This window comes from Osmia bicornis, chromosome 2, assembly GCF_907164935.1.
Source record: "Osmia bicornis bicornis chromosome 2, iOsmBic2.1, whole genome shotgun sequence".
Classification (NCBI taxonomy): Eukaryota; Metazoa; Arthropoda; class Insecta; order Hymenoptera; family Megachilidae; genus Osmia; species Osmia bicornis.
In genome coordinates this window covers 9,658,381-9,686,208 of record NC_060217.1, presented here as the reverse complement: position 1 = coordinate 9,686,208, position 27,828 = coordinate 9,658,381, and the positions used below count along the sequence as shown (strand labels likewise).

Here is a 27,828-nt window from a genome sequence, read left to right as displayed (position 1 = left end):
GAACACTCCAATTATTTAAGATACTGTGACTTAATTTTATAACTTAAGCTTTTCGTTTGATGCCTTGCGGTCGCGATTTAATTTTTCATTATAAATCGGACCAAGAACCGACACGAATTAATTAAACCAAACGCCGAAAAGGATGACCTTAATGAGATAAGGTTCTCAGAATTAATCTCCGCGAGGGTTCTGATTTTGTTTCTCGAACTTCTTAAATCCCCGATTGTTTAACCCAACAATCATGAATAAAATAACACGACTTTGAAATAAATTCGTTCCAACTGGAATAAATCTCGCAATCTTGTTACGACGCGAGGTCATTCGACGGGTGAAGATTAAAAATTTTCGAAGCAAAACTCGTGTAATTAAACGAACGAACGCCCGCAATGGATGTCATTCAAACTCGTCAATTGAAGGTCCTTTTTTCTGGGACGCATGAAATTTTTCTGACCGGTACAATTTTTATATACAAGTTATGTATACAAATTCAGGACAATTCGTAGAAAATATTCCAAGGAATAAAGTCGCTGAAGTATCGTAGCAGAAGCGATTTTTCGAAGTGAAACGATATAAAGGAACGTTCTTTGAAGGACACCAGGAAATGGGGATAAGGACGAGCACGAGGGGTATTCAGATAAATTCAGAAAACTGTAAATCTCGTGGAAATCTCTCTTCGAATTGTTGGTAGCGGAGGGTAGACGGATCACCGTGTAAGGGTGGTACACATTTACAAAATGATAAACACGTACATGTGTGGATAAATATACACATATGCGATAAATACCTTCTATAGCGTTTATCCCACATTTTATTAAGCTTCGCACTTTCCATTATGCAGATTTAAAAATTTGTCCCAACAAATTGAATCTTTTTTTTTTTACGTATTTTAAATGAAGTAAAATAATTTCCGAGTATTACTATTTGCGTCAGAATATGTTAGATTCCTAAAATCATAATATCCTGTCGACAGTACGGGAAACGATCTTTTGTTCGTCAAAGATCGATTTCGAACTAATCTCGGATATCTGTGAACAGGAAGTACGCAAGCCAGAAAGCCAGGTCATTGAACGAACGATATATTGAGTTTCCGTGTACAGTGGCGTCAATTTCGAGAGTGTCTATCCATAATCCTTAGCTCCTCGGTCAGTACACAGGATAATGTATATACTTATTGCTATACACAGTGTCCTCCTTCCAAAACCTAGGAGCTTTTTAACTTCCACCAACGAACACTATATTTTACTCGAATAAAGAATAGAAGTTGCAGTTTTATGATAGCGCGGTATATCCTGTTCGCGCGATAAAACTTCTCCTTTCCCTTAAATTGTACCGTACACTTGTAAAAGTAAATTAACGTTCCGAAGCAGCTTTAAAATACTTGAAATATCCGACAATCATCCTGTTATCAATTTATTGCAGGTTTTAGGAACATCAAAGCAAGGTTGTTAAGTTACAACTGCCTGACGGATAATTAAGTTTCATAATTAAAAGGTTCTCTGCGTTAAGGTATGCTCGATCGTAAAATAAATATGGAATGATTCGAGCGAACGAGGTACTACGTTAAAAGCAAACCCTTATCTGCGATCTTGATTTCCGAGATTTCAATTATGATGGGCTACTAGTAGCTTTAATACGGCTCCAAGTCAATTTTCAAGGAAACTTTTCCAACTTTCCTATAAGCTTTCACGTAACGTCTACCCGCATGACGAAACGAAGTTTCCCAGAGAGAAGGGAATGATAATGAAGGTAATACTTTAACGACTCTTTCTGTATGTGCTAAATCTCTCAGATATCCCCCCTCTTATCGAATTTCAGCGATAATAGCTGCGAGATATCAAACTTCATTATCACATTTATTGTTAGGGGAAGACGATCGAGCCTACGAATTCAACCTTTATTCAAATAACCTTAAGATACTCTGTTCTTAACAATTTGATTGTACCAAATTTCTGGCACTGATCGACGATAGTCCCCGTGAGAATCAACCCGCTACATTGATTTACAATTATTTTCATGGCGATCTGTTTAGACGAATTGAAGTTTTCCGGCACAAAGAGTTTTCCGGCGAAAGACATCCCTCGAAGTAAGATTAACCCCAAAAGCAATAAAAACTTAGACGGTTATTTTTCAACGATTCAGAGGAAAGTCGTTTTGCCGTCTTCCTCGATCCCTTTCGACAGTCTTCGCGGTTCCATTATCGAACAGTTCCTAGCTCACGTTCGGGAGCATTAAATTTAGTGCCTGTCGTTCAAGAAACCGCGGTTTCATCAATTTTTCAACGATCTTCCTTCGCGTCAACTTTCTGCTTATCAAAAATGAATAAAAAACAAAATCAATAGATCATGAACGCATATTTCGAGCAAATAAATTTCAGTTTACAGTATCAGACAATATTCGTAATTTTCATACAGAAAATTGCTCTCTAATCGTCTAATCGAGGTATTAAATTAAAGACTTTGTATTTATTGAATACAGTTTCTCCGAATAATTTTGCTAGCTGAATCTCGAGTAGAACTTTGAAGTACATGTACAAACTTCACCAAATGGAAGTTACTAACAGTAAGAAGAAACTTGCTTAAAATGGAAATGTAAACTGCAAACTACACGGTCTGTTTAAATACTAGCTGAACATATCAAAGAAAATGGATTAAGATATCTAGGAATGTTGGTTAAAATTCTGATAAATGAATAAGTAAAATCCAATTAGAACTGTTGAAATGAATGATGTATTATAAACTATTTTTCATCGACCCTTCAAACATCAAACCATAGGACAGTTTTGTCATCTCTTCCACTAGTTACATCAAACATACCTTGGACTACTTTTGCGTTGAAAAAGAATGTTTGATTTGGAAACTATCCTAGTATGGACTATGTGATAGCGTACACGACCCCGTTTCTTATAAAACAAACTCAATTTAATCTGGAATCGAGCCTGAATGCACCGGTGTTAATGGAATCCAGTCTACTGGATGTGACACGCTCGACTAAGTCTTCGGACTCAATTGAAAAACAACTACGAGGCACGATTTAACAGAGCGTGAAAAAAAATCGAATGCGAAACAAAGTAAAGATATAAAGGAGCAAGTGTAAAAAGTTAATAACTATGATATACCCTATGCTCGATCAGCTGAAAGCCAATATAAATGGTGATTAGTAAATAAAATTATATTATTCGCCATTCGAACTCGTCGATTAAAAGGATACGAATACTTTAGCGATCGACTGTCAAGCTGAAATCTTTGAGCAAAAAGTTTTGTCTAGGATAAGACAGATTGAACCGATATAGGTCACCGGAAGTTCGGGTAAATTATCCGGGATACAAACGAGCTTATGTTCCAGGACACGAACGAAGTTGGACCTTGGACTAGTAACCTACATAATGCTCGCTGAGGTAACACCGCTGTCCTTCGAATATCGATAATGCTCATGCACGGGTTACTCACAATTCCACATCCTTCAAATTTCGTGAAACTTTGGTTTATACTTCCATCGTTCCGGAATTGTACGGACGGATAGACAATATTTGAGTTATCCTGCGTCATTCGTTGGAAATTAGGAACACGGTACAGAATTTAACAGTTTCCTACCACAAATGAGATTACATTCTAGCTAAAAGCCAAAGTTAAACAAATAGTTTCTCGGTTTCCTTCTCCGTCTTCCATTGTTTTCACTTATTCCATTATTTCCTATTTTCTTTCACCGTAACTTGTATTTCTTCGGGCGTGACGAATTCGCCATCGATTCTATCGATTTCGAACAGATCCAGCGTGGTTCTTGCAGAAGGAAGTTGTTCCCAAAACGTGCCTTCGCACCCTACGACGTCTGTCGATACGTTATTCAATTCCATGCTATTGGATTTCCTTTCTCGACGGTCTGCAGTCAACCTGGAGCTGCGACTGCAGTTGTAGTATCTACCACCGAGATGCGGTTCCATCATGGTACCCTTTTATTTTTTCCCTCTTTATTTCTCATTCAACTCTGTCTCGATGATTGACATACGAAACAGAGAGTTGCGAAAACATTTGCAAAATCAAAAGGATTTTCGCTAACTTTGATGCATTGATTACCACGAGGATCACTGATGACAAACGCCATGAATTTAATAAAATCGAACAATAAAAAGCAAAAAATCGAAGCGAAGTTGATTGCTATAGTGGAAATGGCTTTACGTCATTCTATAATTGCAATTATTCGAAACACGATTGCTTCACATTTCAATTTAACCTTTCCATTTTCTACCATACGTAGTTAACGCGAAAATCAAATGATTAAATTGAAAATTTTTTGATGACATAACAATTACAAATAACACCTTCAGTTTGTTGAAACATGTAATAAAGTTGGAGTTCACACGGACCTGTTCAAGGAACCTACATCTCGGTATCTCCGTATTTTAATTAGGTTAAATCACTTAATAAAGGCAAATTTATTTCTCGTTCAATGCTGTTTCGCATTAAAAATTCTAATGGGTAAGTGATTGCATATCGTAGAACAGACATACACGTGGCTGTACGTTCACGATAAGAAGCACATCTAATTTGTGACGCTGTTGCCTTGCAGTCTGGTGCATCCATTATTAATTCTGTACGTAATAATGGAAGCTTCAACTTGCATCCCGTACCACTGGATGAAGATGCATCTGTGCTCGGATTAAAATTCATACATCCTTGAGTACCGATTCGAGTACCAATAAATATGATGCTCCGATGCATCATGATTCCAATGAACGAAACGCAAGCGCAATTATTCTTCAAATCCATACACAATGAAACCATCGGAATGAAAAATTGACAATCATCGAAAATGGCGCACAACAATCCAAAATCCCTCTACGCGAACAGACCCGATTGATTACGAATCAAACCTTCTCCAATTTTAAAGGATCATTACGCGACCAGCTGAATAAGGAATTAGAAAATTGCTAATGAAAATTAATAAACCTCGCTAATCTAGATTTCAAACGCCTCGAACACTGTAATTGTAACGTTCAGAAGACGGCATGTTAATGAGCACACCTGTATCCAAGGTGTTTATTCGAGACAAACGTTATTCTTTCTTCGTACTGTTAAATTAATTTTCAAATTTACCACGCGTGATAAATGTGATAATCGTATTATAAATAATGTTGTCACCGTGTTTATGACTAAGAGGATGATATATGAGGATTATATGCTTTGAAAAATAGCAATACATTTTGGATCCGGAATCATTTTTCCTCTCTTGTTCCGTTCACTTTTATATCCGTCAGACGCAAGGTCGTCGCATTAATGACATGCGTGCTAAATGATTCTATTTTTTTTCAATTAAACATATAAAAACAATCTATTTTAAATGAACGTATGTATCGTGATATGAAAATGTGCAGAAAATAATTGTTGTACAAGGATCAGTGATCAATATATGAATAAATTCAAGAAACAAATCGACAGGGTCGAATGAGAAATTCAGGAAAGGTGTATATACGTGAAAATATCGAGACAGCTGTATAGGAAAATTCGATTCAAGGTTATCGCAGCCTTGAACGTGCAATCGAGTAGTCGATACATCGGTCCAACAATGTCCCGGATAAAAGTCCGGTCGCTGGAATGAATTTGAAAAAAAAAAAAAGAAGGAAAGAGGAAAAACGAAGGATGCCAATATCGTCGAGTCACAAAGAATAGTAACCATCTAACGGAGTTTTTGCATAACGACAACGACTATCGGTACCACGGGATCGACAAACGCGCACAGTTAAGAATCGACAGCCGTTTGAAATATGTATTTTCGACACAAACAGTATTACTAATCGCGTTCCGAGAACTTGAACATAAAGAAGAATGATGGATGAATGATCGAATCTCTTGAAATATTAATTATATGTGTACGATGCATACGATAATTACTAAAATTTCTAGAAAAAGAATAAAAACTTCTAAAATAAATTCTTGTTATAATTAATGTATTAACTCAGTTGGATTACCAATTAATAATTTGCAATTTGGTGTTATATTTTATTACCCCCCTAAACTAAATTTAGCTTTAGTTCTGCAGTTTTAATTTATAGAAATATGTAGAAGTCTCAGGTTTTTCTCGGCAAAACGCGAGGGTATATTCCATGGTTAAAAATAAAAAGAAAATGTTATACAAAGGTTAGCTATAAATATTTTGTTACAAAGTAAAAGCGAATATTGCACGCGTGAAATAGATAACAACGGATTTTCCATCGTGATATACGAAAGGTCAACTTTGTTTATCTTGTTTATGTTGCTTATAATTAACATCACAAGGAAATATGAATACAAGTTCAACATCGCTGAAGTATATATTAATTAAACAGCGAAGTTCCTAAGAATTTTAATTGAAATTATTGTTAACCTTCCGTGTAACTTTGTAACAAAACATTTACAGAATAAACCCGTCGACTTCGTATAAGAAAAAGAAACCTGAGCAATTCTACGTATTTCTCGCCTATTGAAAGTCTAAATTCTTATCAGTTTCATTCGTGTCGTTTAAAAAGGAACGCCATTAACATTATTTGCGATTCGTCTCGTTTAATTTATATACCGCATAAAAAGGAGCACGAAAGAAACTCTATTAACAATCTTTTCACGTTTTCGCGAAGGCTTCATAAATTTTGCAATAATCTTGCAACGTTTCGAGATACATAAAACAGCAAGAGCGCATACACTCGTGATCGCAAATAGAAATGCGGAGGTTCACTTTTAATACGTCGCGTCGTTATTTACTTTCTATGAAATTTTATGAAACCTTTTCACTAAGGATTTGCTGTGCAAAACGAAGCGGACAATATTGACTCTCGTAACGGAGAGGATCTTCTTTACACGTTCATTAAGAACACTGCGTATAGTTGATAAAGGTTATGGTCTTTCGAGACCGGTTTACTTCTCTATTTTTTTCTTCATCTTCTAAACATTTTAATACACGTATTCATTGTAAAACAGAGGCGTGTATCAACCAACTTTATCCGCGACACACCCACGGATCTACCTATGACGGTTCGTTGTATTATCTGTTTTTTATTCATAATTCTGTGACGTTTTTTGTTCCATATTAATACGGCAACGAAACGTATATAGAATGACACGGTATAATTGTAATCACTCAAATTACCATCGTTTTATTTTCCATTTTAATGTTAATGCTACTAAGAATTTTCTTCAGATTGTTGAATTGTAATAAATTTTAGGTGCCGAGATTATACCCTCGGCACTCGAGGGTATAAGTATTCGTAATAAGATAAGTAAATGAATTCGTAATACAACAGGCGATGGATTCCTATGGAAATTCAGGGATCACCCACGCGTAGATGACGCGACAGCCAAGGTGTTAACATTGTAATACAAATGGCGAACAATGGTGATACAAATGCAAACATTAGTCACCGTCACCTGTTTTTAAATTGAACTGCTCCAAAAAGAATATTTTCATGCAATTTTTGAATTTTTGAACGTACAACTATGGGTCGTTTCACACATTCCTCCCCCCCCTCTCTTTTCCTCTCTCTCTAGTGACTGTGTTGACTTCGCAATATTTTCATAGAACTTTATGAAAAGTGAAAGATATAGAACGAATTACGTTTAAAACAAGTTGTAAACAGTTAATATTTCCATGTCGAACGGTATTATAATGTTATTCATATGCCTGGTAAATAACTCCTGTTAAATGAACCAATTCATTACCGGGTGAACAGGAATTGAACTGTTTTGAAATAAGTTAAATATTTCTGTCTTCATTCCTCGATCACTTTTAATAACGATAATTTAACTTAAATGCCTGTTTTGAAAGATTTCAAAAAAACTATGAATGTGTAATGACTTTATGATGTTTTCGTTTCACTTATTTCATCATATTCTATTTTAAAAAAACACAAGAAGCCTCGTTAAAAGATTGAAAAATCCTTCGTGTTCGCAAGCACTATCAGGAACTTTGCACATTCTATTTCGCAGAAGTCATTACAAGGAAAGAAATAACTAACGGCTATATAATTAACAAAGCAAACATCATTACACCTTGGGTTACAGTCGGTTATATGCAGCTCATTCATCATACACGTATCATTCTGTCACTTTTTTCGACCAACACGTACAAAGCGCGACAATGTGTAAATTGTACTACATTTTTTTACCTACAAGACAATTTATCATGCATAAAGTTACACCTTTATGTCCGCCCGTTATCGCCTGGAAACAAAGCGAAATGTTTCACCGCAATTTTTAATGTGCCGCATAACTGCGCACCTAAACATCAAAATGTTTCTGCGAAGGAAATTGTGAAGGTAAAAATCGAATGTGACAGGAGTGCTGAATCAGAAACTTTGTCTGACACCAGATGGAATTGAAATATAACAATATGGTGAATATAATTAATGATACCTGCTCGAGATCATAATTTATAATCTGCTATCTTTGATGTAGAGTAGTATTGTATCCTTTGAATGTTTGCAATTTATCTAACTGCATCAATATTTCAAGTTCTTGACTGGGATATGCGATAAAGAAAGTTGCATATTTTGAAGGAGTATGCATTGTTAATTGAATAGGTATGTAACACATAAGTGTAAACGTGACAAGGCGAAAGGACAATGTACCACCATATGAATAAACGTAACTGATAACAATCAAGTTATTCTCGATAGACGTCACAAATGGATAAATATTCGCATTTATTATTAAAAACTTACGAAACTGTAACTCGTTTGGAGTCTAAGGACATCAGGTAACTTATCCTTTTTTTTTTTATTCAAAGAAATAGTATTAGCAGAAATCAAAGTCGATCGTTGTGTAACAAGGAAATACCCGTACGAATTATGTCTGATAAAGTAATTTATAAAATAAGATTCCCGTCCTTTGAAAGCGCCACGTAAGTACCTGTTACGAGAAATCGTATTTCAGGTAAAGATTTTCCTCGTAAATTCCGGCTATTTTACGTCGAAGGGGATTTCAAGAAGAACGCGAGGATTCTAATCAAAGTTCTTCAGTCAGAATAAATGAAACGATTAAAGCGCTTCAGCGCTTGCTTCCCAATGAATTTTGATCAATCGAATCTTCTCCTTAATTTATCTCACGATTTCCTGTATCCATATATGAAGCTCATTATTATGTCAACACGATAGATTACACGTCAATGCAAATTTCTTAATTGGACCATCAATTAAGGTGATTGCGTATACTCTAATCAACTACGTTGAGTCATGACAGAAAAAAAAAATCTGTTCTCTATCATTTTTATTACATTAGATAGAGTATCGTGATCTAAGCAAATTTATATATCTCTTAAAATAACACAAATACCGTTGTATAGATGTTTACCTGATGTCCAATAAATGATTGAAATACAAACATACTTTGCACCAACTTTCTCCACTTTCATTTCATTTTGAAGAGAGGCTAAATTAAGCAATGGACGATCATGGTCCCATATGAGATTCGAGTGTGGCGAGCTAAACGAGCAACATAACAGGGCATTTTCAAGGCGATCCACGGTAATCTTTGTTTAACGATGAAACACGGCTTTCACGGGGATATGATGTTGAACCTGAGCCACCGAAACCGGGGATAACCCATTCTTTCAGTACGCGGCCTTCGAGTAACACTACGATCGCCACTTGGCAGCAGGAAAAGGATCAACGTAACGAGCAAAAACGGGGAAGCGGCGATAAAAATCGAGAGAACTGCAAACCTGTTCGCCTGTGTTCCTTATCCACCCCCACTCAACGAGTTGTATCAGTTAAGCACCGTCAGGAATATAAGGATCTTCGTAGATCGTGCGAAGAAATTGTACATTCTGGACGTACACCGTGTCGTGCTTTGCATCGTCACCGGATCAGTGTCGAAAAACGAAGAAAAATGTCATTGTTCGATCATCGCGTGGTGATTATCACCATGCTCATCATCACCGTCGCCATGGTCAATTGTGATTTGGAGTTACAATTGTTACACGTGGTAAATTTCAACGTTTCTTCTTAAGAACGACGATTTTCGTTCGTCAAGCAGAAGCAACTTTCATTTTTATAAATATGAAAGCGGTGAAAGTGAACGATGTCGCCTAAAATTATTTGTGATGTTGTCGAGTCATTATCGACGATACTCGTGGTATCAGAAATTAATGATCGCACGTGTTTTTTGAAGGTATTTCGACACGGTGACAAAGTGCCTCATCGGGAGTACCAGAATTATCCCAACGATCCGTACCGGGACTATTCCTACTATCCAATGGGCAGCGGGGATTTAACAAACGTAAGTTGAAAAGTTTCGTTAAAGCCTTTGGAAAATGATGTACACCCGCGTGATGCGGTTCTATTAATAAATGCTGAAATTTCGAGGAACCTTTGGAAATTTGCATATAGTTGATTTTTTAAATTTGAATCTTACATAATTCCTTCTTCAATATCTACATAATTAAATAACGTTTCTTAACTTAACGATTTCTGTCAATAATGAAATGACTCATTTATTCAGGAAATTCTCAGGAGCTACAAAAACGTGAAATTAACATAAGTGATATTCTAATGTTACTAAATTTTACGTTTCACATTCTATCATTTGAAATGCAACAATCTAATGCTTCTTAATGCACGGAAAGGGGAAGACCATCAAGTATTCTGTTATTCTGTGAACGATGCATGTATCGACAAATACAAATGGTAATTGTTTCATGCAATTATGCAGCAGGGTAAGCTACGCGAATACAGGATCGGGACAATGCTTCGTGAACGTTACGATCAATATTTCGGGCCGGATTATTGGCCGGAGAAGATCTATGCTCGATCAACGTACATCCCAAGGACTCAGCTGTCCCTACAACTAGTTCTGGCTGGATTATTCCCACCCTCGCAGAAGCAAACCTGGAATCCCCATCTACCCTGGATTCCCACCTCCTCGTTCTTCGTACCCTATGAGGCTGATAATCTCTTATTTCCACATCATTGCCCTAGGTAATTCTTTCGGTGTGTTCGTTCATTAACCCTTACGCAGACAACCCGGTACTCTGCTACCCACTGAAGCTCCAATATTCAAGATTTTCTGATATCTTCACAAGAATAGAAAATATTATTAAAGGAAACATAGAAATAGGTAGCCAAGTACCTGGTTGTTCGTAAGAGGCTCTAACTCGATGTTCTTGAAATTAATTATATTCGTCTGTAATAATTAAAGATACAAAGAAGAATACGATAAATTCCTTCGACAAAGGAACACGCAAGAATTAGTGAGCAAATACAAAAATGTCATGAGTTATTTGTCAAAGCACAGTGGAAAAACAATAAACACAACGTCCTCGGTGACTTACATGTACAATTTGTTGAAAGAGCAGGTACGAATGATTCTATCTAACTATATCTATCTAATCTGTATCGGTCTAATGATCAATCTAATGGCAGGCTGCTCAAAACCTGAGCCTTCCAAAATGGACGGAGACGGTTTATCCTACTCCGATGAAGGAAATAATAGCGTTGGATTTCAAACTCAGATCGTACACAAGGACGTTGAAACGTTTGAATGGAGGTACAAGGAGGATAATCACGTGAACTGATAAGAAATACTGTAGGTTTGATTGATGTTACAGCTAACGATCCTTGTCACGTTTACTTCAGGCTTGCTGCTACGAAAGATGATAGAAGACATCAAAACGTATCAGCAAGGAAAATTGGAACCGTACGATACGAAGGCGTTTCTATTCTCAGCTCATGAAATGAACGTTGCCGCAGTTGTGAGAGCTTTGGACCTGGACGAACCGGCAATACCTGCCTATGGAGCTACCGTGATCCTGGAAACTCTGCGAGACAAGAAAGGAACCTATTATGTTCGAGTAAATATTTAATTTATAAATGAAACATCGTATTCGAGGTACGAAGCACATGTTCAAAAATTATGTTGAAAATTCAACTTTTTCGCCAGGCTCTACTCTGGACCGGAGTTTCTGAGCAACTTATAATCCAAACGATCCCTGGCTGCGCGGAATTATGCCCATTCGACCAGTTCCTCGGCATCGTAAAAGACGTGATACCAAAAGACGACGAGTATCATTGCCACCCCGGAGAGAAATTGAACAAATCGGAAAAGATAGAACACGCGAATTCTTCGGCATCGAACATAGACGTAGGAATGAGTTGGTACAGTTCAGTGTCAGTTGTTTTTCTCGCCTTTTTATTGGCGTCCGGCATCATCGATACCAATCGTTGATCATCGAGAAAACTGGTTACAAAGTTAAGAACATTTTTTTCCTTTTCGACACGGTCTACACTCGAACGCTTGAATACTATTAACTGTAACATACCGAGCAACGAAAGCAATCAAAACTCTCAATATTGTTAATATTTATAAACTTTGAACGAGATGCTTTTACATGTGAACAGTTTTGAAAAGTGAAAGAGTGAAAGTTTATAAAACTGAACATCGTTCAGGGATGTATAGATAGAATAAGTACAACACTAGCGATGTAAGATTTTAACGTTAGATTAGTAATTTAGAGGAAGTATTAGAATCGCGATATTATTGTAATCTCTAGTCAGAAATGGTAGCTATAGTTATTGTTAGACTACGGATGTTTATGCATTTATAGCATTCTATAAAAAATGGAATAACTTGTGTATATTTGCATAAACATACACAGCGTAGTCATAATGTACTTGTCGTCTTTTTTTTTTCTTTTTTTTTATTGAAATTTACAGATTCTGTTATTTTTGCACGTCGGTATTTCCTATAAGTTCTTATAAGTTTTTATAGAACTCAATTGAATCTGAAACTACATACAAACTAAAAATACGATCAAACAGTCACGGTAAAGCCAATATTCCAATAAATGCAAATTGACAGTTTGATTCTGCTATTTTAATCCGGGTTAAAAGTTCAACAACCTCCCTCAGACAGTAGTAACGAAATATTTATTAATCCGAATCGGTAATTTCGAGCAAAACGTGTTTATCTATCGAACATCATTAGAATGCTCAAAGATATCTATTCGCTTTGCATAAACGCAAATATCTTTAATATGTTTCCTTCCCTGTAAACAATTACAGGAAATCCTAAGAGATATTTAATAATGTTATCAAAGCTGTCAATCACCGTCGCCAACTCGTTCCGGATTAATCCTGTTTCGATGAAAAACAGTGAGCACGGAGAATCATAAGAAAACGTGTTTCTTTAACGCGTTAATTGCCATATCAGAGTCAACAGAATGACTCTACGAATTTTATTTAGGCAAATAATTAATTAATAAGAAATTTTAACCATGAACAATTCAATGAAAATAGCATTCACCGCTGGATATAATTTTGCATTAAAACGTATTTGAAAGGGGAAGGGATAAACGCATGGGAATTCATTCAGCGACAAGGCAAGTAGTAGCTCCTCAAGGCGAGGATTTCCCAATAGGCATGTGACTATTTAAAAGACGGAGGAAGATAAGCAACCATCGGCTATGTACCCTGAAGAAATTCCCGAGTCACATCGCGTGAATTCCGACCTTGCATACCTTCACCGTGTTGCTCATCGAAATACATTTTCATTTTTCCTCAACTTCATCAAAGTATAATCCGTACACTAACCAATCTAACATTATTTAATCCTTTCCCTTCCAAAATCTTATCTGACATATTTTGGTGTACCAACTTTGTATAAATTATACCACTGAGAGGTGATCTCTGTTGAAAAAATTCTCCGGCGATACTTTCTTTCGTACTTCGAGCCGCGAACAAACGGTATATCGCATACCTTTGGATTTTATGATGTACTTGTTTTTCGTGCGAAGAAGGTCAGGGTCAACCGAGCGAGTTCGAAGCAAAACCACACCTTGACTAATTAGGAGACTCAAGGTAGACAAAAAGATTGTAAATAAAAGTGCTTTTGACATTGTTACGCGATTATTCGTATCAAGCAAAAGTGTCGTAGCTGCAACAACTTTTTGCAGCTTCTTGTCTGAGTTTACAATCGCGTTAAAAATAGTACAGAGACACGGGAGGAGATGGATACAAGCTTATCGCAATCGTTGAAAAGAATGACACGGGAAAAGCATTGTTCAAACTTTACCACGTACACCTTCGCACCTTCTGTAAATTCAAATCGCTCGCAAGAATGCGATTTTCTTACGTGGAACAGCTAATTATCCGATGGTTACATCACGTGTAACCTTCGATTTCCTCCACACTTATTCATCCACAGTGAATAGTGTAGCTAAAGCTTCATTTCGACCCTTTCGCTTCTCCGATACAGAAGATACGTACACTGTCGTCGATAAGTCACCGGAAACTGTTTAAAACAGAATACTCTTTTTAAAATTGGACCAAATTACTTGAGGTTTCTCGAGAAGCTATACAAATTAATTTACTAAAATATGTGCTTTTGTCGTTTCAAAAAATTACAATTTCTCCTCAAGTCATTTGCTCCAATTTTAAAAAGAGTATTCTGTTTCAAAGAGATTCCGGTGACTTATGGATGGCAGTGTATATATTTTAAAATAAACATGCAATAGTTTTGACATTTTTTTTCCTCGTCAAAAACTAGTTCGTATAGTTTCGGTCGGTTTGCGAATACCTTGCTGGCGTAACTTTTGTTTGATAGTCTAAATGGTGAAACCGCGTCTGTGGTACGCATATAAGTGCAGTATCAACATCAACCGAAACTACGTTAAACCATGGTAAATGCATTTCGTGTGTCCGAATGAAATACCTGGCCAGTGTTAATCTAGCTCTAAATTTTGCACGACGTCAGAAAGATTGCTGAAATGAATTGCTTCTCGAAACACGATGATAAACTTTCATAAACGCAACCCCGTTATCAACCGGTTCTCATTAACATATCAACCGATCGGTAATAAATATTATGCACTTGCGTGATTCTAGATCATCAAATCGAACATCGTACTCTGATTATCGTAATTAAGTTGATGTTTCTTAAGTTACACGTTGACGCCACGGAAGCGTGGATAATTTACGGAGAAAAATATAGAACGTGCGATGGCGATGTCAGTGATGCCTGTTACAGAGCGATAAGTATCACGAAGCATAGCATAATTCGCTATGAGAAAACGTCTAAGAACAGATGAGTGAAAAATTTATACAAATTAAGAAACACGCGATGAGCAACGTGTAAATTTATCATTCGCTTTAAAACGTTTCACTTGGTTCATCAACAGCTTGAAAATATGGTGACTGATGATAAACCATGCAGGATAGAGCAAAAATTATTTTCTGTACGATTTGAAACCTGTTTATAACTTATTTCCACCTCTTATCCATTATCGATTATTTCTATATTAATAGCGTAAGGTGGGAAATTGAAAATGACCTATTATAAATAAGATAATCAAGTGCGATAAGAAACACGGTTTTCATCGATTGCCTAATACAGTTCGCACTTTCGAATTTCTCATTTATCAAATATCCGTTCGCGGTTTTCTATCTGTTTGAAACAATCTGACTAGAGCGCCACGTAAGATTGCGTAAATGTGACTCACACTTAGTCGTTCGGCGTATTATGACACATTTTATATAACACGCCGTGTAAATTGCATGCAATAAATGCAAACTCTGCATGCGTGTATCCGTCAAATAGACGAGATTGGAAATAACCGTGGTGATCGAGATTCGAATCACGTAACGCGTCGCATGCACACGTGAGTACGAAGTAAATACAAAACACTCACCTATATTAATTCCATCAGCAGCGTTGAATGGTCCTTCTTCATCCTTTCGTCGTACCGCGTTCCGTTTGTCAGGCGAGAGTGTATCTTGATAAAAATCACTTAAAATTCCTGCTCCATGCTCATTTGTCTTCGACACTTTCCTCGATCGAAACTCGGCTGGTTAGAAATCCACAACAAATCCCTTGTTTCGTGACACCTTATGCTTCGGAGCAACGATTTAATAACAAGTTGACGGGAATGTTATTGTTTGCACGCATCGCTTCACTTGACGCCGTGGATGTAATCAGCAGCCGGTTTCCAAGTCGTAGCCTGATCGCTTTGTTTACTACAAAAATGTATATCCAAAGGTGAAAACAAGATACTTTGTAATTTCACTAACGCGTTTAGCACAAATGTTATAACCGTTATACCATAAAGCACGAGTACACGATGTCAGCTGTCAGAAAAAATACAGCCACTTGGCAATGTACCGGACAGCTACAAGCAAGTGCACGTTGCCAGGTTGAATCTGCTGTCACGCCTCGGGCTTCTCCGGTGCATCGTGAGCAGGTGCCAGGTAAGGGGTTAGAAAAGTCGGTGCCCTCGGCATAGTTTCCTCGAGCAATATTGTATTTGCTGTTGTTTATTACGTTCACTTGAATCACTCTGTCCGAAGTATTCGTTATATGTATTGTCGTATACGATTTCAATACACGAAGCAATATAGAGGTTTAAGTACCTATTAAACACGTAAACAGCATTCGTTATTAAACTTATGGAATAGCCGTACATCAAATGCTGTTATGTACAAAATAAAGACATAAGTAATCATTCTAGGCATAACTAAACATAACTAAACATTCTGAATGTTACATAAATCTTCAAATTGTACGATCCATTTTCGTAAAATGCTATACCTTTGAAGTTGTACATGATGCTTTTATCGTATGATGTTGTCAAACTTCTCAAACACTCCTACGTCGTAATGGTATACTTTCTAGGTGATTCGTTTCACTTTTAAATAGTAAATTTTCCAAAATTTGTTAAAAATAAGAGGAACCGTAAGCACTACCGCCAATTTTCAAGTTCGACTGTTCGACACGGCGCTCCCAATAAAATGGCGGATAATGAAACAGCTGTTTTCACGAGCACGAGGACATCTAACGGAACGCGCGCGCAATCAGGACCGCGACGACAAAGAAGAATGGGAGACGTGTGGGTCGAGGACCGATTGTATTTGCAGTAGCCGCGTCCGTCGAAGGAATCAACTAACGAAACATGGCTGCAGGTTGTTGTGGAACGAAAAAGCAAAAGCTGAACAATTCGTCGAGTGTTCCTTGCAACGGATCGGTGCTGCAAAATGGCACGCATTTAAGAAACGGTGTGATTGTGAAGCCCGAAATGGGATTCTTTTGCTTCGATGTCCTCTATTGTCAGTTACATCAACTTGACCCTCCAAAATCACCTAACTTCAGTAACGAAGCATTGTAAGTAATAATAGTTGACGACATTGTGTTACATTTTTAATATCTTTTTGCACCTTTTTTTCAGATTACTATCTTTTTCTTGCATATAGCGTCATCCTTCTCTTACATGGCTGCGCCATCAGCTGCTCTTTCTCTCCCTCTTTTCTGTCCAATGTTATTCTCGCCTGCCTTTACCCTCTTTAAGTTTCTTTGTTTCAATGTTGAACCGTCCAGTCAAATTTTGTAATGAAACAAAGACAAATTTGAATTATTTATTGTTTATTATATGTACGTATCTATCATAGATATAATAAAAATATTAATAATTTCATATATATTATGTGTTATATAAAGAATATTATAATGATCCTTATAAAAAAATCATTCACTGAATACCAAATTGTTGAAACACAAGCTTACCTATTAATTGTTTAATTCCATTTTGCAGTCCATTATTTGTAACGTGGACCATTGGGAAGGACATGAGGTTGAGAGGTTGCATTGGTACATTTAATGCAATGCAATTACACGCTGGTCTTAGGGAATATGCTACAACAAGGTAAAATTGTTTATACTTTTTGTTAAATAGTGTAAGTGCTTTATATATTTAAAGACATAAGATACTTTTCAAAGTGCATTCAAAGATTCACGTTTTAATCCTATAACACGAGAAGAACTTCCACGCTTGCATGTAAGTGTCTCCATTTTGAGACACTTTGAGGATGGTGTTGATTATTTAGATTGGGAAGTAGGTGTTCATGGAATTCGTATAGAGTTTCATAATGAAAAGGGCAATAAAAGAACTGCTACCTATTTACCTGATGTTGCAACAGAACAAGGTTTGTATAGTATCTTGTTATGCTAAGTAATAATCTAGACAATAATTTATAAATTATAATCTGTTGTGTCTAGGATGGGACCAGATACAAACAATAGATTCATTGCTGCATAAAGGGGGTTACAAAGGACATGTTACCCCAGACATTAGACGTAGTGTAAAATTAACACGATACCAGAGTGAGAAAATTACTGTAAGCTATCAGGACTATATGACACATTGGCATAGCCGGAGGTGCTAGCAGCTGGCTTGGGGCCCTAGCCAAGGACCCCAATTATCACAGAATTCTATTGCAGTTCACTATAGTCCTAACACCTCTCATACTTCTCATTTACTATATAATAGTTCTCAATACAGTTCTTATATGGCCAGTCAAGAACACGGAGTAGTAATGACACAACGTAACCATCCTGCATTTATACATCCTCTTCCAGTACCTCCTATTTCCCCTGTTATGGTACCTATATGGGATTATTCATCATTTTGGTGGGATCAGACGGGTTCACCTTATCCTCCTCCTCATCCACACCTTTATCCTCCCCCTCGGGTTCATCGTTTTCCGTCGCAAGAATCGGCCGATCATTCAATTCGTAAACGAAAATGACATTGGAGACGGCTATTGTTTACAATTTTTCACTGTTTGAAATGGTGCCTACTATACTTTGTATGTTTTTGCATACATAGTTTTCCCTTTATGATACCGCAAAGTTCTTCTTGAGAACGATAGAATTTGATGTATGATGGCACTGTTTTGTTTCCTTGTTGATCGTTAATAATTATATAAATAATTATAAAGCATGTATGAAAAGTACATTAACTTTGAACTTAATATTTATAATTATTAACAAAGTTACACATCATCTATTCAAATTCGAAATCCTGTACTATAATACAATTATTCATTCTCTCATGCTTTAATACGTTCATAAGTGAAACAACATAATTCAGTCCATAAATAGGATGTAAATGAAATTAAATTAACCCTGCCATCATACTCGTCATATGTCCATGTATATTTATGTCTGCAGTATACGTATGACATAAACAACTACATAGCACAGTGATGCTGCCTGCAATTCACTGCCTGCTTCACAAGATTTAATGTACAAATTCATGTGAAAATACGTTTCTATCATTCATATATCGTGAAAAACAAACATAGAATGTCATTTTTAGATCTGTGTATGTACATAAATGAAGGATAAAAGAATATAGAGTTTCTATTGCTAGCATTTCCACTGATCTGTTAATTCTTACATAGCATACAGTTGTTTGCAGCATAATTTTTGTGTTATTACATATATTTGCCATAAATGATAAAAAAATTTTCATTTGAATTGTCATTAATACGAATTAAATAATTAATAGAACATATATTTTAATGGAAGTTACTTAAAAACTTTAAGATTACTGATTTTTATATGATCATTCATTTGTAAGACATACACACACAAACATGCATTAAATTCACTAATTAAAATTTCTTTGTACTAATGGTATAAATAAATGATTTTTGTTATATTACCTTTAAATGATTATTTGTGTGATATTGAAACATTGAAATCTATCAAAATAGGAAATTTATAATATAGTTTAAAATTTGATAGGTGAATGATTATTTTTATATTATATTTCATTTTTTTAATACCATTGCTACATTGAAATTTAATAACTATGGTTATATTATAGTCCAGAGTTTTATTACAGCAAAGGATTCTTTCTGTCAGTTAAAGATATCGATGTATAAATTAACTATGTAAGTAAACAAGTTAAATTAACATCGGTTCAAATTTCAATACTTCTACTGTTTTATGATATAATAAGGTTTCAATTTTTAAAATGTAGATAATACTCTTTAATACCTATGTATCAATGCGATGGAGATTTTATAGAATGGGACCTCTACTGTAAATAAGCAATGGACTGCATTATGACTATTAAAATGCATTCATAATAGTTTTTAATATAGCTGTAAGTAAAAATGTGACGATCTCATTGTGATTTTAATTCTGTGACTCAGAAAATACGAATAGAATTGCTAATGCTTTGTATAAAATGCTTATCTAATTGCTCTATTTTCATTGAAACAAGGCATAATATAATATATTAAGGCAGTTTAAACTTTTGCAATTTTATCATTTCATTTTTATTTAATTACTTTGTGCACTGCCAATTCATGAATTACTGTTTTTGTTGCTACAAAGAGACTTTATTAAAAAAAAAAAAAAAAAATACAAAAACATTGAAAATTTGATTAATTTATAATTAATATTTGTTGCTAGTAGAATGTTTCATCTGTTTTGTTTCTGACACTTAATTATGTACCGAATATCTTATAACGTCCAATAAACTGCCAGTTATGTAGTAAAATCTAGAGTATTTGTTATTAAAGTAATGAAACGCGTGCTTAATTTGTGACAATGTGTATGGAATGTAAATAAGTTTGATATTAAAACTACCAAAAGTAATAAATGAATTGCTATGAAATGTAAAAGCGTAAAAGCTTTAAAGCTTTCCCCGCGTATACGTTTATACTTACGTAACTCGAAATCCGAGGAAGGGGTGGTCTATGGCAAAGGCCAGGAACACCGGAACTTGGGGAAGGGAAGGCCTATGACGAAGGTCAAGAACCCGGAAACGGAGGAATTCGTGAAAGCCTATCTTGCTCGATACTGTGCATACATATGTAATTGAATAGAATATAATACTGAATAAGAATGAAACATCAGATTTTATACCATTTTACGTTTCAAAAATAGCATCGCCAGCACCATCTAGGGTTCTTCGGCTTCCGTGATAACTTCAGGAGTAGCATAGCGGAATCTAAAAAAGCGCAAATGTTACAATTTTATCTTTAAGCGAACTGTGATGTTATTATTTGAATTACATACAGCATAGTGGTTGTACAATATTCTATTCACACCAATAAAATACAAAAAACGCTTACTTTTCGAAAGAAAAAATGAATATTTTCTTAAACATAACGTCCCGCACTACAAATATGCTCGCCAATTTTCCGCTAACGGTGAGACCCCTAGCGGAACGCGTGCATAACTTAGCATCCAGTAGCAACGGATGAGCGAGATGTATGATTCGGAAAACGATCGTGTCCATGGTAGTTGAAAGAGTTAAGTAAGAAGATATGGCAGCTGGGTGTTGTGGAACGAAGAAGCAAAAGTTGAATGATTCCTCAAGTGTTCCGCGTAATAATATCGTAAGTTTACAAAATGGTATTCATATGCGGAACTCTATAATAGTTCAACCTGAGATGGGCTTTTATTGTTTCGATGTCCTTTACTGCCAATTGCACCAACTTGATCCACCAAAACCACCCAACTTCAGCAACGAAGCATTGTGAGTATATTTCATTGGTATCACTCTATATTCCATTATGTTCTATACTCTATTCTTGTAACCTTTGAATGATTCAATTCTTGGCTTCCATAAATTATTATAACGCAGTGTTTGAAACAGAAATTTCAATATATTTTGCGGTTCTTACATATTTTTGCAGCGTATTTTATCAGAAGTATATGTTTACATTTCATATTTATTGTTTAAAATAATTATAATAATTTTTCTTTGCAATATCCCATACAAACCTTGGACTTTTTAGATCAATTATACTATTTCAAATATTTTTATATATATGTATGTTTAGCTGTGTGTCAGGATACTAAATAAAAACAATAGTTTCCTAGCCAAAAACACACACACACATATATATATATAGTTTTATTTAATTATACTCTGTTATATTTGTAATTGCAAAAAAGAGTAGTATAATGTATGCATTCATTTATTTTGATATTTTTTGATGTTTAGTAATTTGTTACCTTAAAGTAATTGAAAAGTTGAAATTTTTCAATGATTTTTTGTGATATATAATGAAATTACTGTTGTATTAATTATATGCTAATGTAATATTTATATTCAACTTTGAAGCCCATTATTTGTAACATGGACTATTGGCAAAGATATGAGATTACGAGGCTGCATTGGTACATTTAATGCAATGCATTTACATGCAGGATTACGAGAATATGCTACCACTAGGTATTCAATACATAAGTATTGAAAATTATAGCATCTTTTGGGTAGTTTTAAATGTATTGTTTCTCACAGTGCTTTCAAGGATTCAAGATTTAATCCAATAACATTGGAAGAACTTCCACGTTTACATGTTAGTGTTTCTATACTTCGGCACTTTGAAGATGGAACAGATTACTTAGATTGGGTGGTAGGAGTCCATGGAATTCGCATAGAATTTCATAATGAAAAGGGGAATAAACGAACTGCTACATATTTACCAGATGTAGCAATAGAACAAGGTTTGTATTTCAGTTTCAGAAGCGTATACTATTGCTTGGATTTAAGAATCAATATATTATTGAACATTGTTCTTTAATATTAAAATACTTATAATCTTAATGACAGTTACAAATACTTTGTGAAGATAGAATTTATTATGTTTAGGATGGAACCAGATTCAAACAATAGACTCCCTACTACATAAAGGTGGCTACAAGGGATTAGTCACACCGGATATTAGGCGTAGTCTGAAGCTAACTAGGTACCAGAGTGAGAAAGTGACTGTAAGTTATCAGGACTATATGACACGTTGGTATAGTCGAAGATGCTAGCAACTGCCTAGGGGTCCTATTCAAGGGCCCCCCCCTTTGCCAAATATCTGGCAACATTTGTTGTCAAAATACATATACATTTAATTATTGTTTGCAATATGTTAATAATCAATATCATAATATAATGGCCAGTCAGCGATCATTCATTATGATAAAACCTAATCACTTTTCATTTATACAAGCATATATTACATATATTAGTTTTCAGGCCATATTATGTATACAAAACTGTCCTATATTTTCAGGGAATTTTGTAGAATTTTTCTTTTTGTTAATATATTATCATTATAAAAAGTGTCTTCCTCTACAAAACCTTAGATTATACTATGCAAAAAGAAAAATAACATTAGCAATAGTACAACACAATTTCTTACCATTTGTAGTGGTGCCTATTATATTTTCTGTGTTTCATCTTTATCTCCTTTATAATGAAATATGTTTGTTAATAAAGATATTAAACCCTAGGGCACAGTGGCGCTATTTTTTCAGAATTATTACTTTCAACTGAAATGTTAAACACAACTAAAATTATATTCTGTTTCAGTTTAAACATTCTCAGAAATTTTCGAACGATTTCGAGTTCTTTATGAATATAATTGTACTAAATATCTTTATTTACAAATTAATATTGTTTATTTATCTTTCTTTCAATAAATTTTTATTGTTTAACTTTTTTCTTTTCGTTAACATTAGAGAAATTATATGTTGTACTTATTACATTGACTTTAACTGTGATGTTAATGTTTCTATTTACATTTTCTGCTCAAAATTATTTACAAATATAACTGGTGTTTTATTTGTAATAATGTATTTAGACAAAAATCTACGTTTTATTATCACTGATTAGTCGATATTATTAGCTATTATTTTTTTATTTATTTTTTTTCTAGATTAATACAGTAACTATAAACAATACTAATTCAGTTATTTATGTTAATAACAAAAATTATTAATAAAAAGTGTTATATATTAAATGAGATTATATTTAATAATATGATTTTTTATGTAAATATTTTTTTGTTATATTTTTATTTGTAAAAAACTTGAACAGATTTTTTAGTACTTATATCTCCAATGCGTAATGTTTAATTAAGCACTTATAATGTACATAACAATATACATTATATGGAAATTACATTTTTTATGTAAGAGCATTTATTTTCCTTATATACCAATACATGTACAAATGTGTATTAGACTACATATATAAATGTATATACATAAAATGTACTACATTAAGATGTTTAAATGTACCTTTATGTTAAACTGTTTTCACTTTGTTTATCTTCAATTCGTTTTAAAATGTTTGCTATGTTGTTCATTTGTCCATATTGTTTATAAACAACTAAACTAGCAATAACTGAATTTATACAAAATGCAAGTGAGATATGGTTAATTGCAGGTTTGACAACATTCCACCAAAATCCAACAACCTGTTTTATTTCAAATATGTGTGGAGTTCTTAATCCCACACTTCCTGCAATCTATGTTAGGATAAAAAGAAATGCTAATAATTAAAGCTTTAGTTAATAAAAGTACATATTAACAAATAAAATAGTCTTACCGCAAGATTTAGGGATGGTGATAACAATAAAGGATACAATATTCCAGTGCCATTCAAGAATAAACTTGCTTTCATTTCATAACATACTGGACATTGGTTTTTGTATAATAATATGTCATTTGTAATGAACTAAAAACAGTAATTGTAAAATTATTTTGTATATAATGTTGTTATAATATTAGTTTTTATTATAAAAAAGTAAAATTTCCAAATTAACATACTAATTCGTGCCCTATTAATGACATTCCTCCTGATGCTACCATTAAACCGAATGATGTTATAAATTGTCCAGCAGAACGAAGTTTCAATTTACGTCTAAATATACTGTTAATCATTAGTGCAGACATAGAACTTGTTGTTCCTATAATGAAACTTCCATATTGTAATGCCATTCTTAAAAAAAAAATTCATGTTAATACTATCAGTGTAAAATTGTTTGTTTATTACATTCATTTGAATGTACGATATCGATATAACACTAAAAGAGGTTACATACACTTCACTTTTAGGTTCCCATTCATTAATTAATTTCTTTTGAACATCGATAGCTTCTATTTGCGATAAATTTAAACCATCTTTTACATTTTGATCTATAAAAGTATCTTTCCTTCCAGGCACGAGTGCCATTGTAAAATTTTCTAAATCTTATTTTAGAATCAAAACTACACGTATATACGTATGGGATTTGTTATACTAATAGAATATTAAAAGCTATAACTATAATATTATATGTACTTAATTTACAATCATTTGAACAATCTATGTATGCAAATTTTATCCAAAGGTAAAATTTTTTATTTAAAACAAGAAATAGAACGCAATACAAAAATTTTACAGTACTTCAGTGCTTCTTGTACAAACTTTTATCTCTTCGATCGTTAATATTAAAGGTATTATAAATAGTTTTCTCTTTTATTCCAGTTATAAATATTTTAAATAATAATTCCACATTTTTTAACACTACACCTGATGACCTGAACACTATATCTAGCTATATTTTAATTCTTGCCATTAGATGGCACTGCTAAAAATCTTGACCGATCGCGACACATAACGGGAGCTTAGGAAAGTGCGCAAAAGTTAATTTGAAACATGCCGTCGATATTCAAATATGATTTTCATCAATAATAAAGTAACGCGTCTCTTAAATCGATCTAAAAGTTATATTCTTTCCGTTTCATGATTCTAATAGAAGTGTTCTTGTGAAGCATCATTCAAAATTTTGTCGATACATCGTAAAAGTCGAATAGGTATATCTCGTGTGTATTCGTGTGTGTTCGTAAGGGGTTGGTTTCACAGGGGAGCGCGTAACAAGGAGATCTGACGTCACGCATGGTGCGATCGACCAATCGGAGGTGGCGTTCCTCGCGGCTAGTCAGTTTTCCGGCTGCTAGAGTAAGCGCGACGCCATATTGCCCGTGGCCGAGTGGTGGCGGTCTGTGTTTATATCCGTTTCGTTTTACCACGTTTCGACGGGCCACCGGGAGGTTTCGCGAGTGACGTGTCGAGTCGTGTACGAGTCTGTCTACGCCAGCCGTGAAACAGGTCGCCGATTCGCATGACAAATAGTGCGCGTTCGTGTAGTATCGTGGAGTGACACTACGTGCTTTTGTGCTACTCTTTTCCGTTTCTTCTCCCTTCTCCGTGAACTAGTGTGTGTCGTGTGTTCACGCTCTCTCTCTCTTTCCCGTCGTGTCAACCCCTTTGCTCGTTACAACGTTGTGTCTCGACGTAGCTGTACCAGGATTTATTGAACATCAAGCAGAATGCCAGTTCGTAAGCAAGGTGGTAAGCTCTCTTATTCTATATCGAAACAAAAGCCTAACCCTCTGAAACTCGTCGATTCTGGGAGTTAAATCCTCGAATCGTCGAGGCGTGGGAGGGGCGGTTACGTACGGGTCACTCGGTCAGCTGTCATCTGGCTGTCAGTTGCATGCCTCTTTAATCTTTCTCGTTCGACATCGAACCTATTCACTTTTACACAAACGATCATTTTTTTCCACGTATCGGGTGGAAAACGCGTAATCTGTACAGGGTGCACGTTCTGTTCGTCGATGTTACGTGGCAACACAAAAAGGGATTCGTGAGCTCGTTGTTATTGTTAGTTTCTCTAGTTCGACCGCGAGTTGCGCACAACGCACGACCTTGAATTATACGGCTAATCGAGAGAGGTCGCGTGTTTACGGCTAACTTAAGATTACTTTCAACGTAACCCCGGACAGGATTATCCTGATACTTGTTGGAATTGCAACCACGTGTGTGCAGTTTAACTAGCTCCCATGATGCGTTCTTTTACAAACGCGACCGACCATTGGTACCGTGATAGAAGGTCATTATTAAAGCTGATCAATCACGCGGTTTACTCGATTTCGTCCCGTCTATTTCCAAGCGTATATTTGTTCATTACCTTCGCGTGGACACTTAAGAATGTATTCGAAGAACGAGGAAGTTGTCGAGGGTATAGGGAGAGGATTGACGGTTCCGCGTATCATTGTCATATCGATGTAGGCCAGTATAGAATGTGTTGCAATAATCAGACGGGCTTTTAGTTGTTGGTGTTTGGACTGGGTCCAAGAAAACGCAATAATTTCAGCTCTGGCGGGGCTCTTTTGCCGCGGTTATGCGACTAGCCACTCACGGCCATGGGCTCGGCCGTTCGTATGACGCTTCTGCTCCTGAAATTTTCTCTCTTTTTCCTTCTCACCTTGCTCACGATCATCCGTAACGCGTTTATTTTAGCTTGAAAATTAGCCGCCGTTAATTCCTCTTTTAACGAACCAGCACAGATAACAGCTCAACTTTTCAGCCAGATGCTCTCTAAATTCCGTGAATTCTATGGAACACGTGCGTTTCACGGCAACTCTTAACACGTTTCCTGCTACGAATTTTAATTCGGTTAAATAATTAAGAAACGAAAACAGCAGGGTAGCTCCGAATACTGTAGCGGTCACACCGGAAATGGTCGTTGGTTGTAAGACACGTAGGAACTCTATTAAGAATTTAATCATGAAACATTGATCATTATAGTCAAAAGTAGCATGTTTTGTTGCGTGGATTAGACGAGTAATCTTACGACCTGTACCATTCAGAAAATTTCCATACGCCTTAGTAACGCGAATGGTATGCTATTATTCCAGTTACATTGTATATATGCTAAATATAACCCTGGCATTGTAGGGTAATGAGAATGCAACGTTCAATGAATACACCGTTCTCGTTATAAATAGCGAACCGTCTCCGTTCTTGCATAAACGAATGGAAAACGAATCTGATAGTTGAAAGAGGACTTTTCGTAATCCTGAATGCTCGTTGCCCTCTCGTGGGAATATACTGAAGATGAGTACTTTTTCGTAGCACGTGCCAGCAAGCACTGCATCCCCCCGTGCATACGTGTCGATCGATAGAAAGAGTTTTAAAACCGCTTCACGTCTTACATATGAACATTTTTACCTTACTAAAGCTACTCGGAATTATATGATTATCGTTAATTCCATCGGAACGATGAATTTATATTAACAAATTTATCATACTTTCTACCTTTATCTACGTTTGATCATTTCATTTTTGGGAACGAACAAACACTCGTGAAACGAACGAAAAAGAATAATGTTTGGAACACTCTGCGAAGTAGGAAAGAATGGAAATGCAGGTACGATTCCGCATTGAAGTTCCTCTCGTTTGCGGGACAAAGTAGTG

The 27,828-nt window shown here is 35.4% G+C and overlaps 5 protein-coding genes across 10 annotated transcripts in view; 3 read left to right on the top strand and 2 right to left on the bottom strand.

Moving 5' to 3' along the window:
* The window catches only part of LOC114874844, a 111,348-nt gene extending 94,703 nt beyond the window's left edge, over positions 1-16,645 (bottom strand). Inside the window, exons 1-3 of one of the 4 annotated variants that reach the window (XM_029184514.2) lie at positions 16,539-16,645; positions 16,053-16,360; positions 15,643-15,967 (exon numbers count right to left, since the gene is read on the bottom strand). The gene's annotated coding sequence lies outside the window, so the exon portion shown is untranslated. Of the gene's footprint in view, positions 1-15,642; positions 16,459-16,538 lie in introns of those variants that run through there. The other 3 variants (XM_029184518.2, XM_029184516.2, XM_029184515.2) reach the window with 3 other exon arrangements.
* Positions 9,160-12,820, top strand: LOC114874847 (venom acid phosphatase Acph-1-like). The gene is made up of 8 exons (XM_029184526.2): positions 9,160-9,484; positions 9,575-9,944; positions 10,131-10,238; positions 10,671-10,936; positions 11,157-11,313; positions 11,381-11,504; positions 11,594-11,808; positions 11,898-12,820. The coding sequence occupies exons 2-8, from the start codon at positions 9,849-9,851 to the stop codon at positions 12,180-12,182; spliced, it is 1,251 nt and encodes a 416-aa protein (XP_029040359.1). The 5' UTR covers positions 9,160-9,484; positions 9,575-9,848; the 3' UTR covers positions 12,183-12,820.
* Positions 16,646-16,799: 154 nt separating the features above from the next.
* Positions 16,800-20,295, top strand: LOC123989288 (AMME syndrome candidate gene 1 protein homolog). The gene is made up of 4 exons (XM_046290094.1): positions 16,800-17,108; positions 17,536-17,646; positions 17,721-17,926; positions 18,000-20,295. Exons 1-4 carry the CDS (start codon positions 16,900-16,902, stop codon positions 18,164-18,166), a joined length of 693 nt encoding a protein of 230 aa, XP_046146050.1. The 5' UTR covers positions 16,800-16,899; the 3' UTR covers positions 18,167-20,295.
* Positions 20,296-20,968: 673 nt separating this feature from the next.
* Positions 20,969-23,241, top strand: LOC114874854 (AMMECR1-like protein). 3 transcript variants are annotated; one of them, XM_029184534.2, is made up of 4 exons: positions 20,969-21,279; positions 21,871-21,981; positions 22,051-22,256; positions 22,402-23,241. In XM_029184534.2, exons 1-4 carry the CDS (start codon positions 21,068-21,070, stop codon positions 22,566-22,568), a joined length of 696 nt encoding a protein of 231 aa, XP_029040367.2. In that variant the 5' UTR covers positions 20,969-21,067; the 3' UTR covers positions 22,569-23,241. The 3 variants fall into 3 exon arrangements, with proteins under 3 accessions (XP_029040367.2, XP_046146049.1, XP_046146048.1); XM_046290092.1 differs by lacking the exon at positions 20,969-21,279 and adding an exon at positions 21,286-21,454; XM_046290093.1 differs by lacking the exon at positions 21,871-21,981.
* Positions 23,242-23,700: 459 nt separating this feature from the next.
* On the bottom strand, positions 23,701-25,927 carry LOC114874853 (transmembrane protein 126A). Its single transcript, XM_029184532.2, has 4 exons — positions 24,629-25,927; positions 24,354-24,525; positions 24,133-24,261; positions 23,701-24,052 (listed from the first exon to the last, which is right to left on the bottom strand). The coding sequence occupies exons 1-4, from the start codon at positions 24,757-24,759 to the stop codon at positions 23,825-23,827; spliced, it is 660 nt and encodes a 219-aa protein (XP_029040365.2). The 5' UTR covers positions 24,760-25,927; the 3' UTR covers positions 23,701-23,824.
* Between the last annotated feature and the right edge of the window lie 1,901 nt (positions 25,928-27,828).